Below are 15,350 nucleotides of genomic sequence, written 5' to 3' on the forward strand. Positions count from 1 at the left end.
GTTCCACTTATAAAAACTAATTAATGCACAGTTGCAGTCTTGTGCGACTCCTGCGGAGATTCAGTCGGGGAGCGGGCAGTTCTAGGGGATTGCCTGCAGGCAATCCTCCTTACAGGCGCTTTGCTATACCTGGATGTCCGGATGCTTTCCCTCGTTGCTGCTGCTGCTGTATTCCGATGCGAGCAGCGTCTCGGAGAGTTCTTTGCGCGCCTTCTGCACCACCCAAAACATCAGAACTACGCCACAGATAACCTTAAATGAAGAAAATAACTGATATACAATCAAATTGACAAGCACGATTTACAAGGTATGTGTTTATGTGATGCATACAAAGATTTTCAGGCATTTCTTGCTGTCGCTAAGAAGCGAAACATGTCCAAATTGATGGCAAGGCAACTTGCAAAATGTTCGAATATATTTCCGCAAATCTACCAAGAATTGAATGCTGTCTCATGTTGGTAAATAAAGCAGATTTGTTCTACAGAATAAGAATCACATATTATTAAATACATTTGTATGTATATAAAACCTGACCTTATTTAAAGCTTGAAAAATAAGCTAATACATTTTGTATATTCGCTGATTAAATTATTAACTAGTAACTAGTCGTATGACATACTTTTTATCATTGTATATCTCTATGTTTATATAAGGACCATTGGTATTCGATAGGTGATTGGAAGCTTACTCGATATGTACACACTACATTCACTTTATTTTGATTCTACCCAGTTCAGTTCAGCCCAAAAACTATGCTATGAATTTTAGGAAATAAGAATATTTACCATACAAATATTTTATTTTTGTCAATTCCTTTGTGATCTCTGTGAAATGAAATGACTATTGTGGGAAAGGCGTTACCTCTAAAATTAGCTAATTAAAAAATCAGTTTAGAGGACACGAAATAACAAAAGTTAAAGATACTTTCAAAGCACAGTCAACATTAAAGGTAGGTGCTATGAAACTATCAGAGTTGTCTGCTATGACACCATAGAAGCTGGCTGCTACATATTTCGTCTAACGGAGATTTTTCCCTGTGCGTTGTGCCATGGAATCTTCTGAATCAGAGCAAATATACAAATACCAAATGTTGGACATATGTACATTGGCATTGGAACCATAGATCAAAAAATTACTTTCGTTTGAGAAAACTGATGGAAAATTCATATAAAATTAGACCCAATTCTGAACCTTAAGCTCTTTTCTCAAACTCGTGAAAACATTTTGGCAAACTCCTCTCCCCAATTTTGTGCACTAATGAAAATGACAAACTTTAAAGTAAGCACGCAAAGTGGGGGACAAATCAATGGGTAAGCATTACCGAATCGGCGTAAGAGGAGGAAACTCACCTCGAGAACAAAGCTAATGTAGCCCGTCAGCTTGGTGTCGTTGTCGTTGAGAACCTCGTGCATGGATCGCAGAGTGGAGCCCAGGTAGACATTGATGGTCTGGGCAGGCAGCAGGCCCAGCAACGTGGCCACATGGTAATCCCTCGTGTTGATGGAACTGATCTGTAAAAGGCAAGAGTAGCTATAATATATGTACCTATGATATACATATATCGTTGAACTGAAGCGCTGAAGGGAGGTGGGGAAACCTGTTTAATTTCAAGTTCAAATTGTATTTGCTCCAGCGACATTTACGGGACGACTATGAATAAATAATGGGGCTAAGTAAGAGTGTGACTAACGATAAGTGTGACTGAATATCATATGAGGTTTACTCAGGTGTTCTCAGCCAAAGAAAAATGTTAGAAAAGTCCGGAGGCAGTCAGGAAATGTTGCCAATGATACTCATATTCACACAGACCCACGGATCGTGAGAGGGTAATGGAATTTACGTGGAAATTAACTACTCTGAGTAGTTGAACAAACGCATATGACCCATCGTAAATTCAGATCTGATTACTTACTCCGAATATCACATTTTGCAGTCCAAAGGGGATGGGCGTGAGGCGGGTGAAGAGCACCACACGGAAGGCCCTCGGTCCAGATATCACTCGCAGTATGGCCCGACCCGTATCGTTCTTGACCAGCCTGAAAATAGAATCAAATTGAACGGAACAAATCAGTGGGGCATATAAGGGGGGGGCACATCAGACACACAAACAAATCTATAATCAAGTGAAATGGCACATATGTACATACTTTTATACGTTCGAAAAGATATCTATTGCCCGACATGCCGCCACTGTCTGCGTTTATCCAAGCAATCATCAATTATGGCTTTGTTGCCCAATTATGAGGGGCAGTAAACCCGTCCACCCATTTACCATCCCCCATAAATGATAGCCACCTGACCAGGTTTTAGTGGGGCAATGTTTTCACTTGATTAACCAGTCATTACGTAGGCCTACATGACTCGCAAATCATTTCTGATGGATTGGAGTGGCCGCATACTCTACATTACCCCCCACCGTTTGTAAGTACGAGGGAGTATTGTGTCGCTAATTGGAAAATCAAACAAAACACTTATGGAATTTGTATCACTCTCCCCTCTGGTTTAGGTGCGGAAGTGTACAAACTTGTCGTTATCAAGTTTCGCTCTGTGCCATTATTTCTCCAAGTTTCGCAATAAATACGAATATGTATTTATAAATAAGTACGCGTCGTACGAGTGCTGAGGCCTGATAAGACCAACGCAGCAATAGGCGACAGCTGACAGACTGCGAAACACGACAATTAGACTGTCATTGCAATAGTGGACCATAAACTAACGAAATATTTAGTGTAGTCGCGGGGAACCATCCTCATCAGGCATAGCGTTAATGATACATCGGATTTTAGGGCCGAGCTCCGCATGGGACGAGGAAATTTAACGACATATCTCGATACGGTGCCTGCCGTTATCAGTGGTGGATTCCTCAAGCAAATTCCATTATGAAATCCCCCTACCTTGAGGGCTCAACAGTCGGGGGTACGACCGGGTGGGGATCAAAGCAAAGCGACTCCCCAGTTCTACTCACTTCTGCACTGGTATCCGATGACGACAGCTCCGAATGGTGGCATGTGCAATAGCTATGCCTAGATTGGCGCCCAGTATTACGGTGAACCATCCGCGGAGGCAGCCAAAGAGGTACCCGGCCGTGATGAGCAGTACAAAGTAGCCGACCACGACGGGAAAGCTGACCACTGTGAACAGGGCCATGAAGATGGCAAATATCAGCCAGGCGTTCTGAGTCTCTATCCAGAAGAGAAGTTGCTTGGCATAGTCGCGGGTCATCCAGCCGACGAAAAGCAGGGCACCCAGGATGGAGGCGGGCACCAGGCAGCCCAAGTACCAGTTGCGTGTTACAAATGATTGGGCGCGCATCCAGCAGGAGTTGCGCATCTTGCCGCGGTACAATGTGGATGAGGGTCGGTTCGTTCGCCGACTGCCGCTGGACGGCCCGCTGCTTCTACTGCTCCCCACACTGCCTATGAGGAAGGTATCGCATTCTGTGCTGTCCTCGTTGACATTCACGGAACAGTCCTGTACAGGCAGGAGCGTTGATGCTGTAGCAGATGTATTCCCTTCGCTGGCTGTCAAGTCCATCTCCAGAAAGGCGTTGGAAGGCGCCGAGGCTATGGGGGAGGCAGTCCCTGATTTTTGGAGGATGCTGTTGTTGTTGGCATATCTGTATGTGTTGTTGTTGCTGGTGGTGGTGTTAGTCGTCGTCATGGCTACGCTGGATGTCGGGATTTCTCTCTTTGGATTCCCTCCTCTTCGTTTTCTCTTTCACTTTTGCGTTGTTTGCTCTCCAACCGAAACGAAATTTCACTTTTATGCACCCGCATCGGCGCTGGAGCACAGATGTTCGCTTTTGTTGCAATTGTATGTCACAGTTTTAAAATAATGTATGCGAGTCGAGTGTATTTTGTGTCAGAAATGGCAAGGCAACCGAGAGTCTGTTCACAACTTGTTGTTGCTTGCCTTCGTTATTGTTTTAATTCAATTAAGTTTACGATTCCATGGGTTGATTTATTTATTCCGCAACTCAACACGACGTGTTTCCGAAGCTTTTAAGCTTTTTGATTTTGTTTACTTCAAACCAGAGAGCCAGTGGGACCGCGGCATCATGGATGGAACATACCGTCTGACCCTCAAAAATATACCGAAATGTACCTTGTTATTTTCAAAATATACCCTGTATATACCGTAAATCCTAAAACATATTCCCAAATTTTAATATTCGATTTAATATTGCAAGCCATTATAATTCTAGTGTTCGTTCGGCAAACAACTCTTTTTTGAGTTCAAAATTTTCAGTAACTTTTTATAATATTCAACACAAAACTGAAGTATCTGGTCAATGCGGACTAATCTCTGCGACCAACCAATTTCGCTGTAGCGATTAAATATAAAAAAAAAAAAAATAATATTGCAAGCTATTTTGGACTCTCAGCACTGAACTTAGTATTTTATCAGATGGACCAATCCATTTTCTACACGTTTGGTTCATTTCAACATCTCTTTTTATTGTATTGTTTATAAAAAGAAAGTTTAAACAAAGAAGGTACAAGTATTTTACGTAGTACATATACGGTAACCACAAGACAACCATTTATTGGTGGAGGATGAACCAAATCAATACCCTATTTCCATTAATTATTGTTGAAATTCTGTTTACCAGGCCTATTTGAATAATAAAAACTCCTTCGCAGATTGACATGAGTCCGATATAATTTTAGACTTATGTATACAGATTGTTAAACGAAATACCTTACCATTAAGGCGTAGGAAAATACAGGATTTAAGTACCAATGTAGTCTGCAAGACATTTAGCATGAGAAGAAATGCTAAATCGGTCATGTCTCCCAGCTAAGAGGTAAACTGTTTCAATTGTTGTTTGCAAAAATAATATTGCATATGCAACCATATTAGATCGAAAACAATGCAAACAAAAGCAGATGCGTACTTCCAACACATCTTTCACGATGATCCCATCAAACAAATGACTATCACTAAATTTTGCGATGCGCCTTCCCGCCATTTTGATGCTTATATACAAAAAATCCAAAAACTAATTAAAACTATAATCCACACAAACTTTGCAATTAGCCATAGCGCATTAGAATGGCGGAGCAAGTGACGCATGTATCTGTAAGATCTGTATAAATCGGAGAACGACAGAAACATTTACAAGTAAGTGAAAATTTGTAACAAGAGGGTCTCAATTCTCGATACTTAATTGCCCCGTTTAGATCTCTTGTGCTAGGCTAAACGTTCTGATAGTCTGGGTACCACCAGTCCACATCGGTCGACACCCTCTACTCACCGACCCACGCATCTATCAGGGCCTGGCCCACCTTCTGGACCATATGATCTTCATGGGCAGCATTAACTGGGATAACATGACATCGCTTAAGGAAAACGTTTCTACGCATACCTAGAGCGTCGAAACTGGGCATGTCATCTCGACGCTGGCATAGACGAGACCAGATAATCTACATTCTATCCACTCCATGCAAATCGATGTGCTGACCGACACCTTTGCCTATTTAAAGCTCTTCTCAAACTGTTCCATCAGTTGTGCGTCAGTTGTCGAAGAGCAGCAGTAGAGTAAGGCCGCGAAATTTCGTATCCCGGATCGTCTCTATTGCCATGATCCCGATGGACTGGTCTTCAGACGCAAATACTATCCCTATAGGATATACTCACCGCCAGGGAGCTCACATACGAGATTGACGAGAAGTCCCTTCCTGAATTGATCAGACACCACAATAGTTTTAAATTGAATCTAATGATTACCTCGCAATAGCCTTTCGAGGGCATGCCCTTCGTCAAGCGGAATTAGTGGTTCGGCACTGAATGCGCCTTTTCACCTTTTCCATGCCATGGATGAATTACATATTTCTTCCCAAAGCCAATCTCTTTGTGGCCCACGACTTAAACCTGATCAGGAATGAGCAGAGTAAGCCCAAGCTGCTTAGAACGGACACCAGCGAGCTGTGGTTCCGACACGATGACAACTTCAACAAGCCCCAGGCCTGCTGCGGCAACATCTGGCCAAATGCCTTCAGATCCTCCAGAGTCTCTGGGAAATTACACGGAGGTGTCGCAGATTGGCGCAGATCGAGAACTACTTTCAAAAAGGAGAGAAAACAAAGACAACTTTGACTAAATCATATCCGGGTACTAAATCTTCGGTCGTAATTAAAGCGGATATATGTAATAGTTTCCTGAACGACACGGAAGGCTCCAATTTGCGCAAGCTATCGGTTCAGATCATTGAGCGACGGCCAGAGGTACAATTCTTAGACCAGAACCAGGATCCCAATTGAAATGACTTCAATATAGTATTCCTGTCAGAAGACAGGGACGGAGATATTGTCGATATTGCCAATTTTAATTTTTATACAGCCTGCGCGCGAATTACTAATATAAATATTAAAAATAAACACACATTTATGTATAAAAGTTTTCCGAATCGAGGTACCAAGTCAGGCAAGGGATGTATTACCTTAGCTTACACACACACATCTGTTCAAATGGAACAAGTTTAATTAAAACGAGAAGGGACGTGTGAGACGCTTCTTACGCGTCACAACTTTTATACCCGGCACTCAGTACTACATCTGTACATTAGCGGTTATTTGTTAAATTTTTTCTTCATCTGTCATCTACATCAACAACACTACTCACGCCAACACGCTCCTTTAGCTCGTCTCCCTTCCCTAGACCCACACACTGCAGACTCACGGCAGAGGCAGAGCCAGCGGCAGAGGCAGAGCCAGCGGCAGACGGCCAGTGTACGGCCACTGCGCGAAGCAGAGTGTGAATGAGAGAATGTGCAAAACACAAATATAAGCTGCGGGACGGGGTGGGTTTAGCCACGGCTATGGCAGAGGCGGAGGAACGGCAGGGGCAGACGCCACACATTGCGCGAAGCAAATATAAGCTGCGGAACGGGGTGGGTTTGGCCACTGCCAATTAATTTCTTCATTGTGGCTATAATAAAGCTCCAATAATGCCCCAATGGTGAGCTGATAGATATGGTCATTCCCTACGGAATGGCGTTTTTAGTTTTCTGCTATCTTCTAAATTGTAGATTTGGGAGGTTTTCGCCCTTTGCGGAGGCGGAAGGGGGCGTTGATCTTTTTTGAAATACACTTGTAACAGTGTGAGCACACAGAAGTATGGATGCAAAATTTGGTGGCTCTAGCTTTTATGGTCTCTGAGATCCAGGCGCTCAACAAGACGGACGGACAGACAGACATGGCTCAATCGACTCGGCTATTGATGCTGATCAAGAATATATGTACATATACATACATATGTATACTTTATGGGGTCGGAGACGTTTCCTTCTGTGCGTTACATACATTCACTTTGTGCACAAATACAATATACCCTATTTACTCTTCGAGTACCGGGTATAAATATATAATATTAACAGTAAATGTCTATATATTTATCATCTTCACAAATGAATCTGTTCCAGTTAAAAAGGAAATCTCTACAATAAGTCCATACGAATACTGCTGCTGCCATTTAAACAGGCCGCAATGTTATTCACGCATGTTATTCTCGAACTATAACCTTAAGCGGCACTGTGTGTCATTATTGAAAATCAAGGCTCTTAACATTGAAGGTATGTTTGAAATCTTAACGAAATTTTTACATTTAAGAACTGTGAATGTATTGAGATCGAGATATGTATACATGGAAAGAATATGACTTAAAAAAGAGCTATTCTAAGATTAAGAATGGAAAACAGAATTTTAACATCAATAAACTAGCAACAAATTACGTAACATTACGTTCCCGCTTACGTTACGTTTTTATTCTTTGTTGTTGACATTTTGAGCTTGAGCCTTACTTTTTAAACAATACAATTTAAGGAAGCAATGAATTTTGTGGAGAGTTGAGTCATCAGTCAGATAAAAGTTAAGTTTTGGACTTTCAGCACTAAGTCAATCAAAACGGAGGAAAATTTACGCTATATGCATTTTGAAAAAGAGTGGGTATATTTTAGTATGTTTTTTATGGTCATGCTGTATATTTGATCGATAAGTTCGCGGTCACACTATCGCAATGTTCGCCAATGTTATTATTTACAAATTAAATTAAATATGCTGACTTACAACCGTGCACTCTGGTGTCTGCCCGGCAAACTTATGCGGAACCTTTCGACGGCTGGGACACCGGTTTTGACCGAAAATGACCAGACCAACAGCTTGCTGCCGGCTTATACTGATGAGGAACGCCAGAAGATACTTGCGAGGATCAACGACACCAGCATCGATCATATGCTCAGGTTGGTATGCATGGCACCACAAAACCTCTCCCCTAGACACCAGTTATCAAGAAGAATAATCTTTCTGCACACCACAGCTACGACATAACCAAGGGGCGAGCCAGCAAACTGCATAGCTGGAGGACGCGCAATGGTCCACTGCGTGATGTGAACGACATCTTGTTTGTGGAGGGCTTTGGCCTGAAGGTAGCAAAAAAGTTCTTCAGAAGCCTACTGGAACCAGAGGGCGCCAGAAGAGGCAGCGAGGGAAATTCCATCCAGAAACCCAAGTCCATCCGAACGGCTCCCTTCATAACTCCTGGAATGGACGAGGGACAGCGTACGCAGATTGTGTCCAGCGTGGGAGTTCGCATTGGCGTGACCAGCGTTAGTTGGGCACGAATTGAGATTGGAAAGAATGACAATGAGCCCTGCCGCCTCACCCATTGGCAGCATCACGAGCTGAACGACAAGAAGCTGCACTTGGCCGAGCTGGCCCGACGCTGCCTGTACGTGACCCACCAAATGCCACAGGCGGACTGCTATGTTCTAGAAAACCCACAGATGGCCCAGGCCAGCAGCAACCCGGGCAGCATCGATCAGCAGAATGTCAACATCCAGAAATCCCAAGTGACGGCCATATTGAGCTATGCCCTGCTGTCCCGGGCCGATCCAGACGCGACCAAGTGCAACAACCTCTACTACATGCGGCGCTTTCTCACAGCACGACTCTTCAACCACTTGGTGGGCACAGAGAGGGTCTCCTCAGAGGACACAATCCTGTCCATGATGCGCACCCACTATAACATGGAGGACCAGATAGAGGCGACGCCGCAGGCACACGCAGGAATACGCAGTCAGGTTCAGTTCCCTGCCGACCTGAGAAACATGTTCTCGCAGCTGGAACGCTATCAGCGTGAGCTGCTGGGCCAGGCTTTTCTGCTTAACTTGGCATTTGCACGACTCGTTCTCCTGCAGGATCCGTTGAGCATTTCAACAGTTTCGCGCAGCCCAAAAAGTTCCCTCCTTCCCAGTGCCGACGGCTGTGAGGCAATTGTTCAATAGCCGATTAGATATGTATATTTGTTTGAACTGTTTCTTATTCCTACAGAATAAATGTCATTTCCTTCGCAGAAGGGATGTGTAATAATACAAAAATGTCTTGCTTCGGGCGAGCGAGTTCAAGAACTGATTATGATGATAGTAAAGTAACAATGTATTTGGGAAAATGGCAATTAGAAGGGATGGTTTTTGCCATTCCCCATATTGAAATTACTTTTGGCAGGAGGCTTGGGACGGCGGCCACCTAGACTGGGAAATTCGCCTTCGTTGCTTAACCCGCCGTCGAAGGTGGTATGGTCTCGGGGCACATAGGAACTTGATACCGAATTACGTGATACCGTACGGCTGCTGGTTGCCGATAAATCACGCGATCCCATTTCCGTTTTGATTTGCGATGGAGCCGAATAGTATGAACCATCCGAAATCTCATCAAAGTTTGACGAGGAGTCCCCAGGAATGACGGTGTAGTTGGGCTTGACCTTGGGAGGCATGTGCTTGCCAGGCAGGAGCCGAATGGCCAGGTCTGCGCAAATGTAGTCGCTAAAGATGAATCCCCAACGCATGACCATGCTCTTGGTGCAGTATTTGGAGCGATCGATGTTCTCATGGTACTGGAAATAAAATTCTATGCTTGCCACTTCACTAAAACTAGAAATGTCAACTCGATACTTACGTCGCACGCAATATCAGCGGTAAATTCAAAAAAGTCTTTGGCGAAGAAGTTTTTGGTTACATGGAAGTTGAGGTTTTCGTTTGAAACGCCAGCCATGTCCAACACATTCTTCTTCAAGGTGTAAAACAAGTGGTAGATGTCATACACCACAATCTTTCGAGCATCTTTGTCGGTGGGGACATCGCATGCCAGATAACGGAAGCAAGACTTTACCACCGGCATTAGCTCTGCGGTCGTGTAGATAATGACCGTATCGTGGTCATTTTGTTCGTCTTTCTGATCATTGCCCACGGATAACCAACTCAATATATCCATGTACAATTTTATCATGTTAGTCTCGCCCATGGCCTTCGGCGGCAAGGGCAGCTTGTGGGTGGTTAGCGAATGATGTTGGGCATCGCTGCTTTGTCCAAAGGTAATTTGACCTGAGAAGAAATTGCGGTGAGAACGTGGACTAGCTCATTGGGCTCACATCCACTTTATGCTTACCCGGATTAATCATGGTGCTGTAAGTGGAGCTTATGCCCCCCTTCAGAGAGTAGCGGCATGCGGAAAACTCGGCGGGTACGTAAATATCCGCATTCAGGGCCTTGGTAAAATAATTGAAGCTGGCAAACACAAATTCCTCATTCTCCAACTCTGCAAGCAAAAATCAGCACCGATTTTTATTGATGACTGTCATTGAGAACAAATTGACTTACCCAAAGAATTCTTTGCGTTCAAAATAATGCGTTCGATCTTGCGCTTCATTTGAAGCTCCGCATTTGTGGCCTCGTTTTTCTCCATTTCTATTTTTGAGACGGGATCGCCCAGACATGTGAGTCGCTCTTTCTTTGCTGCTCTATTCAGCACGTTGGAATTCTTAGCCATTGAGTGGTAAGGGCCACGTTCCTGCTCGCTCATTTTCTAAAATCGAGACGCCAGTTTACAAGATGCTACTGACCACCGCGCGCAATAACACTTACCCTCCAAAAAGGCCCACACTTAGACACCGCCTCAGAAATGTTTAGGGCACGACCCTCGGGGTTGTTTGCACGCCAGGCTGAGACAAACGCCATGAACCCATTTACCTTTTTCGAGGCCATTTTGAACGCCTGTAAATCGGGCTAGGGGCGTGGATAATACGCTGGAAAAGCAAGAATGGCAGCAATCAACTGATAACCGTAAAGATGAGCAAGAAAGGTGAGCGTGAACGAGACAGCTTGGGCACTGAAAAACCAATGGAAAGAGCTGCAGCCGGTTTTTACTTAAGATATTGAGAAGTACATATGTGCATATGTATGTATGCATGTACATTTGTATATGTTCGTATGCCACACACACATGCATATGCGGCAATATTTTACAAGAAACGATTCGGATAGAAAAGACAGAAAGCCTCGTAGAATATTACTTCAGCATTATCAAATGAATGCGATGATCCTTATTTTATGTAAGCGGAGACAATAATTTCACAAACATTTACCTATTTGTTATATATAAGCCGACGCAACGAAAATAAGCTTCTGCACGAATTAGGCTTTGTTGAATAAGCGCATGAGCTATAAAATTGGTATAATGATCTTCACGCAAATTGAAATAATGCTCCTACGAATCTTTACTTTACTTTAATTGTGTATTGTGCGCAGCACAAATCTCTGGAGCAGAAATAAAAATTAGCCGACACAGCGAATTACAAGTGAAAAGAAATCAAAAAATAGACGCCGCCATAATTCGTTCGGTTTTACAGCACTTATTTCATAGCGAAGTTTGTCAACACTGGCGATATGCGGTTCTTAGAACTTTTGGCGAATTTAAATTTTTAAAGGAAACATTTGCTCAGTGTGAAGACCAATTGTCCCAGCGGCGGCATAGCACTCCATAAGGACTCTATAGGGAGACATATGATTAACTACTCTGTCGTGAAACGGTGTGTAAAATTCCGTAGGAAGCACAAGCGCAGCTACGCCTGCCAGGAGTTTTTCTGTAATTTGTGCAAATGCACATTCTTTTGCAACTCATCCATGGCCAAGCACATGACTACTTTGACCAGTAGTAGCGCGTCAATATCTGAGAAATATATTGAGGATATGGAGCAATTAATTTGCAGAATAAAATCTAAAGAGTTCCAGTTCGAATCGCTGATTGAAAAGATAGCCGACATTCTCTTCTATGGTTATGAGCACGAGCAACTTTGATATTTCAAATGTAACGACGATCTAAAAATAAATTCATTTTCCATCACTGATCACTCAGGGTTGCTTTTTTTGGTTCTTGGTGTCGGCGTCGCTGCTCAGAGCAGGCTGAGCCGTTTTGTTTACTTTTTCCTTGGAATCTCCCACAACAGGCCCACCACAGTATCCCCGGCATCTGCAGAATGTCGGAAGGGACGAGCCAAGACGTAAGGGCGCCGAAGCCCCCTGAAATTCACATCGAACGCTACTTCACAAACCTACGCTGGTCCATGGATAACGACAACAAGAAGTCGACTTCGGATATCGATTTCAGCATGAACGGCGGGCTGTTGGAATTTTTAAAGTCCAAATCGAAAGAGGCGTCGGAGCCGAAGCCGGAGCCAGACACTCTCTTGACATCGCCTGCGGAGAGCTCGGCACCACCAAGCGATCTACCCTGGATGAGGTGCTGCGGTCGCAACTTTAAGAGTTCCATATTCTCCCTCCAGCCCGCAGAGCCGAAGCGTCGTAGCTTTAGCCGCATTCCGCCACGTGCCCCAAATGGACACTTAAATTCAACTCGCTAGAATAATAATACGAGGAAGCCTTTGTATGATTATTATTGACACTGATGGAGAATCAAAATGCAAAAAATAAAGCGGTTCTCGGTTCACGGTTCTTGACCATCTATTAAAAATAAGTTTTAAACAGAATTCTTTGATATTTACAAAAAGTAGCCATTTGTGAAATATTGGCTCGGATAGCCCGTCTGGCCGAAGGTAGTTGTACTGGAAGGGGGGGCCATGTGTTCCTGCTCCGTGGGAAAGGAACTGTACTCTGTGCGGCCCTGGATCCGGTGGCGATGGTCGTGTGGGCCCCAGGGCACAGAGCGAGTAGAGCCCAGGCGGTGGCGCAGATCGTGGGGTCCCAACGCAGAATGCGTCGCGCCTGCACAGTGGTAGACAGGTGCCTGCCAGCTCGTACCATCTTGCATGGTCGTGGTGCTGTACTCAAAGTGAGTATAATGCGTTTGTGTATACCACATTTGGTTGCTGGCTACGGAACCTGGCATTTGCGGCAAATGTCTGTGCGGTGGTGGTGGATTTCCGAATCGACTGGTTATTATGGGTAGTATCGGCCTTGGAGAGTTGTGAGCCATTGGTGCGGCTTGTCCCAGAGATGGGTGTATAAAACCGCTCGCTTGCAAGTTCTCATTGGGCATCGCCGAGCAGACAGGAGAAAGAGTGTCTCTCATCCTGGTTTCATTATCAGCAAAAGAAGATCGACTTCTCGAGTGGCGTTTGGGTGGTTCGCGCGAGCATTGCTGTCGCGGTCTACGGCTCGAGTGGCGTGTAACTGGCTCACGGGAACGACAATGCCTTCGGGATCTACTGCTCGAGTGGCGAGCAGCTGGCTCACGGGAACGACAATGCTGTCGGGATCTACTTCTGGAGTGTCTTCTGCGACGCAGTCGAGAACATCGTTGCCGTGATCTACTTCTTGAGGGGCTTTCGGTTGGCTCACGAGAAAGACATCGCCACCGGGACATTCGTTTAGGGGAATAGCGACGAATGTATCTGGAAAACTCTTGTCGGCTTCTGGGCGGTGATCTTATGGGACTCACACTGTGTCCATGCCCGCTTCTTCTGTTCGATGAACCACTTCTAGAACGTCTACGGCGAAATACATTCCCATTCTCTTCGAATTTACGGCGCGATAGCCTCTTGTATGACATGTTCTTGCGAAACTGTTCACGATCGCTGGAGCACGCCCTGTTTGAGCTGCGTGTTCTATCCCTATTGGTGTCGCTTGTACTCGAGGTACTCTTGCTTGGCACTCTCTCACGATTCCTCTGGCCTGGTATTTTTCCTCTTGATTTGTTGCATCTTTTAGTTTCCATCGAGGAACTGTCTTTTGGCGACCCTTTACGGCTGCAAGTGGCCCTGTCTCCTTTGCGTTCGTTTCTGTTCCTGCGTGCTGGCCTTGTCGGACTGCATTGTCGCTCTTTGGAAGACCCACTCCGAGAACGTCTACGCCTAGATTTCTTTCTTTGCTGAGAACAACTGGATCGCCTGGACATAGTTCGACTTTTACTTAGAACTCGCACTTCATGCATTGGGTCCAAGGCAGTTTCGCTTCGATTTGGTTTCGGGGTCAGGTGTTCGCTGATGCTGGCGGAAGAACTGGCGATGGGAGAGGCTATTTCCACTTTCGCACGTCTATTAAACAAAAAGCAATCATCGGGCAGTGAGATAGATGGCGGTGGTGGCGCCTCTAATGGCATTTCAACAAGGTACACGGGCACGTTTTCTTCCTCGAGTAGCTCTGCCAGCTCGTCGAAAGGATCCCGCTCAAAGTCCACGGATTTTTGTTCGTCATGCGGCTCAGTTTTGATATGCCGCTGCGCATGCTGTTCTGGGATATCGAAATAATCCTCGCTCGGCGATCCCTGGATGCTTTCCTTCAAGCCCATTGGGTTTTCTATTTGGCACGGGGACTGAGACTCGTTCTTCTCTCGCTAAATAAATAAATAGATGGTTTCATATGCCATTCGTAAGTTACAACTTTTGTAGCGCCAATTGGGCCAGGTCTTCCAAGTAGATTCATGTTCACCTACCAGCCATGGTGATTTTACCATATTTTTTGAACCTATTCCCTTAATTTGAAATTATTAATTGTGCTACGCACCAGTGTGACCGCGGAATTATCGATCAAATATTCCGACAGACCCTCGAAAATATACCGATATACCCTTTCATTTTCAATATATACTGTAAGTATACCGTCAACCCCATTGCCACTAACCATATAGTATTTGGTTGGTGCTTTGGCCCTAGTATAAATAAGATTTAGTGCTGTAAGCGCACGCTTAACATGTTAACTACCGGATAACAATCAACAAGTGGTCACATGGCGCAACATTCCATTTCAAACCACGTTACATTTCATTCCCACTTAGTGGCACGCTTTTGTTTTTTGTTTACCTTTTTAGTTTAAACCTTACTTATCAAGTCAGCCAAAAAAAGAAGTCATAAAAACTAGCTAATCCTGTGGAAAATTTATTCATTAATTATACTATAATATATGTTCTGAATTTATCTTTTATTAAACATTAAACAAATTCAAAATCGTGAAATAAGATTTTCATCGACTCGCATGGTATATACCATTTTTGCTACATATTAACTACATATTTAAGATATTAGCAACAGGGCCACCCACTAGGAAATGAGTACGTTTGAAA

General features: G+C 44.3%; 4 protein-coding genes and 1 long non-coding RNA gene across 7 annotated transcripts; 2 read left to right on the top strand and 3 right to left on the bottom strand.

Moving 5' to 3' along the window:
• Positions 1-85: 85 nt before the first annotated feature.
• Positions 86-3,988, bottom strand: LOC117893004 (transmembrane protein 64). The gene is made up of 4 exons (XM_034799360.1): positions 2,966-3,988; positions 1,913-2,036; positions 1,350-1,511; positions 86-252 (listed from the first exon to the last, which is right to left on the bottom strand). Exons 1-4 carry the CDS (start codon positions 3,658-3,660, stop codon positions 124-126), a joined length of 1,110 nt encoding a protein of 369 aa, XP_034655251.1. The 5' UTR covers positions 3,661-3,988; the 3' UTR covers positions 86-123.
• A 253-nt stretch (positions 3,989-4,241) lies between these two features.
• LOC117893699 lies at positions 4,242-6,399 on the top strand. 2 transcript variants are annotated; one of them, XR_004648813.1, is made up of 4 exons: positions 4,242-4,495; positions 4,613-4,807; positions 4,864-5,124; positions 5,184-6,399. It is a non-coding gene; the product is annotated as an uncharacterized LOC117893699 (long non-coding RNA). The 2 variants fall into 2 exon arrangements; XR_004648812.1 differs by having other exon boundaries at positions 4,644-4,807.
• A 1,590-nt stretch (positions 6,400-7,989) lies between these two features.
• Positions 7,990-9,421, top strand: LOC117895617 (transcription elongation factor, mitochondrial). Its single transcript, XM_034803367.1, has 2 exons — positions 7,990-8,239; positions 8,317-9,421. Exons 1-2 carry the CDS (start codon positions 8,055-8,057, stop codon positions 9,281-9,283), a joined length of 1,152 nt encoding a protein of 383 aa, XP_034659258.1. The 5' UTR covers positions 7,990-8,054; the 3' UTR covers positions 9,284-9,421.
• LOC117895616 (protein maelstrom 2) lies at positions 9,334-11,632 on the bottom strand. 2 transcript variants are annotated; one of them, XM_034803366.1, is made up of 6 exons: positions 11,419-11,632; positions 10,919-11,162; positions 10,655-10,859; positions 10,443-10,592; positions 9,954-10,378; positions 9,334-9,891 (listed from the first exon to the last, which is right to left on the bottom strand). In XM_034803366.1, exons 2-6 carry the CDS (start codon positions 11,036-11,038, stop codon positions 9,454-9,456), a joined length of 1,338 nt encoding a protein of 445 aa, XP_034659257.1. In that variant the 5' UTR covers positions 11,039-11,162; positions 11,419-11,632; the 3' UTR covers positions 9,334-9,453. The 2 variants fall into 2 exon arrangements, with proteins under 2 accessions (XP_034659257.1, XP_034659256.1); XM_034803365.1 differs by lacking the exon at positions 11,419-11,632 and having other exon boundaries at positions 10,443-10,594; positions 10,651-10,859; positions 10,919-11,214.
• Positions 11,633-12,697: 1,065 nt separating this feature from the next.
• Positions 12,698-14,810, bottom strand: LOC117895612 (serine/arginine repetitive matrix protein 2). The gene is made up of 2 exons (XM_034803361.1): positions 14,724-14,810; positions 12,698-14,624 (listed from the first exon to the last, which is right to left on the bottom strand). The coding sequence occupies exons 1-2, from the start codon at positions 14,742-14,744 to the stop codon at positions 12,831-12,833; spliced, it is 1,815 nt and encodes a 604-aa protein (XP_034659252.1). The 5' UTR covers positions 14,745-14,810; the 3' UTR covers positions 12,698-12,830.
• Between the last annotated feature and the right edge of the window lie 540 nt (positions 14,811-15,350).

Source organism: Drosophila subobscura, chromosome J (assembly GCF_008121235.1).
Source record: "Drosophila subobscura isolate 14011-0131.10 chromosome J, UCBerk_Dsub_1.0, whole genome shotgun sequence".
NCBI classification, from domain to species: Eukaryota; Metazoa; Arthropoda; class Insecta; order Diptera; family Drosophilidae; genus Drosophila; species Drosophila subobscura.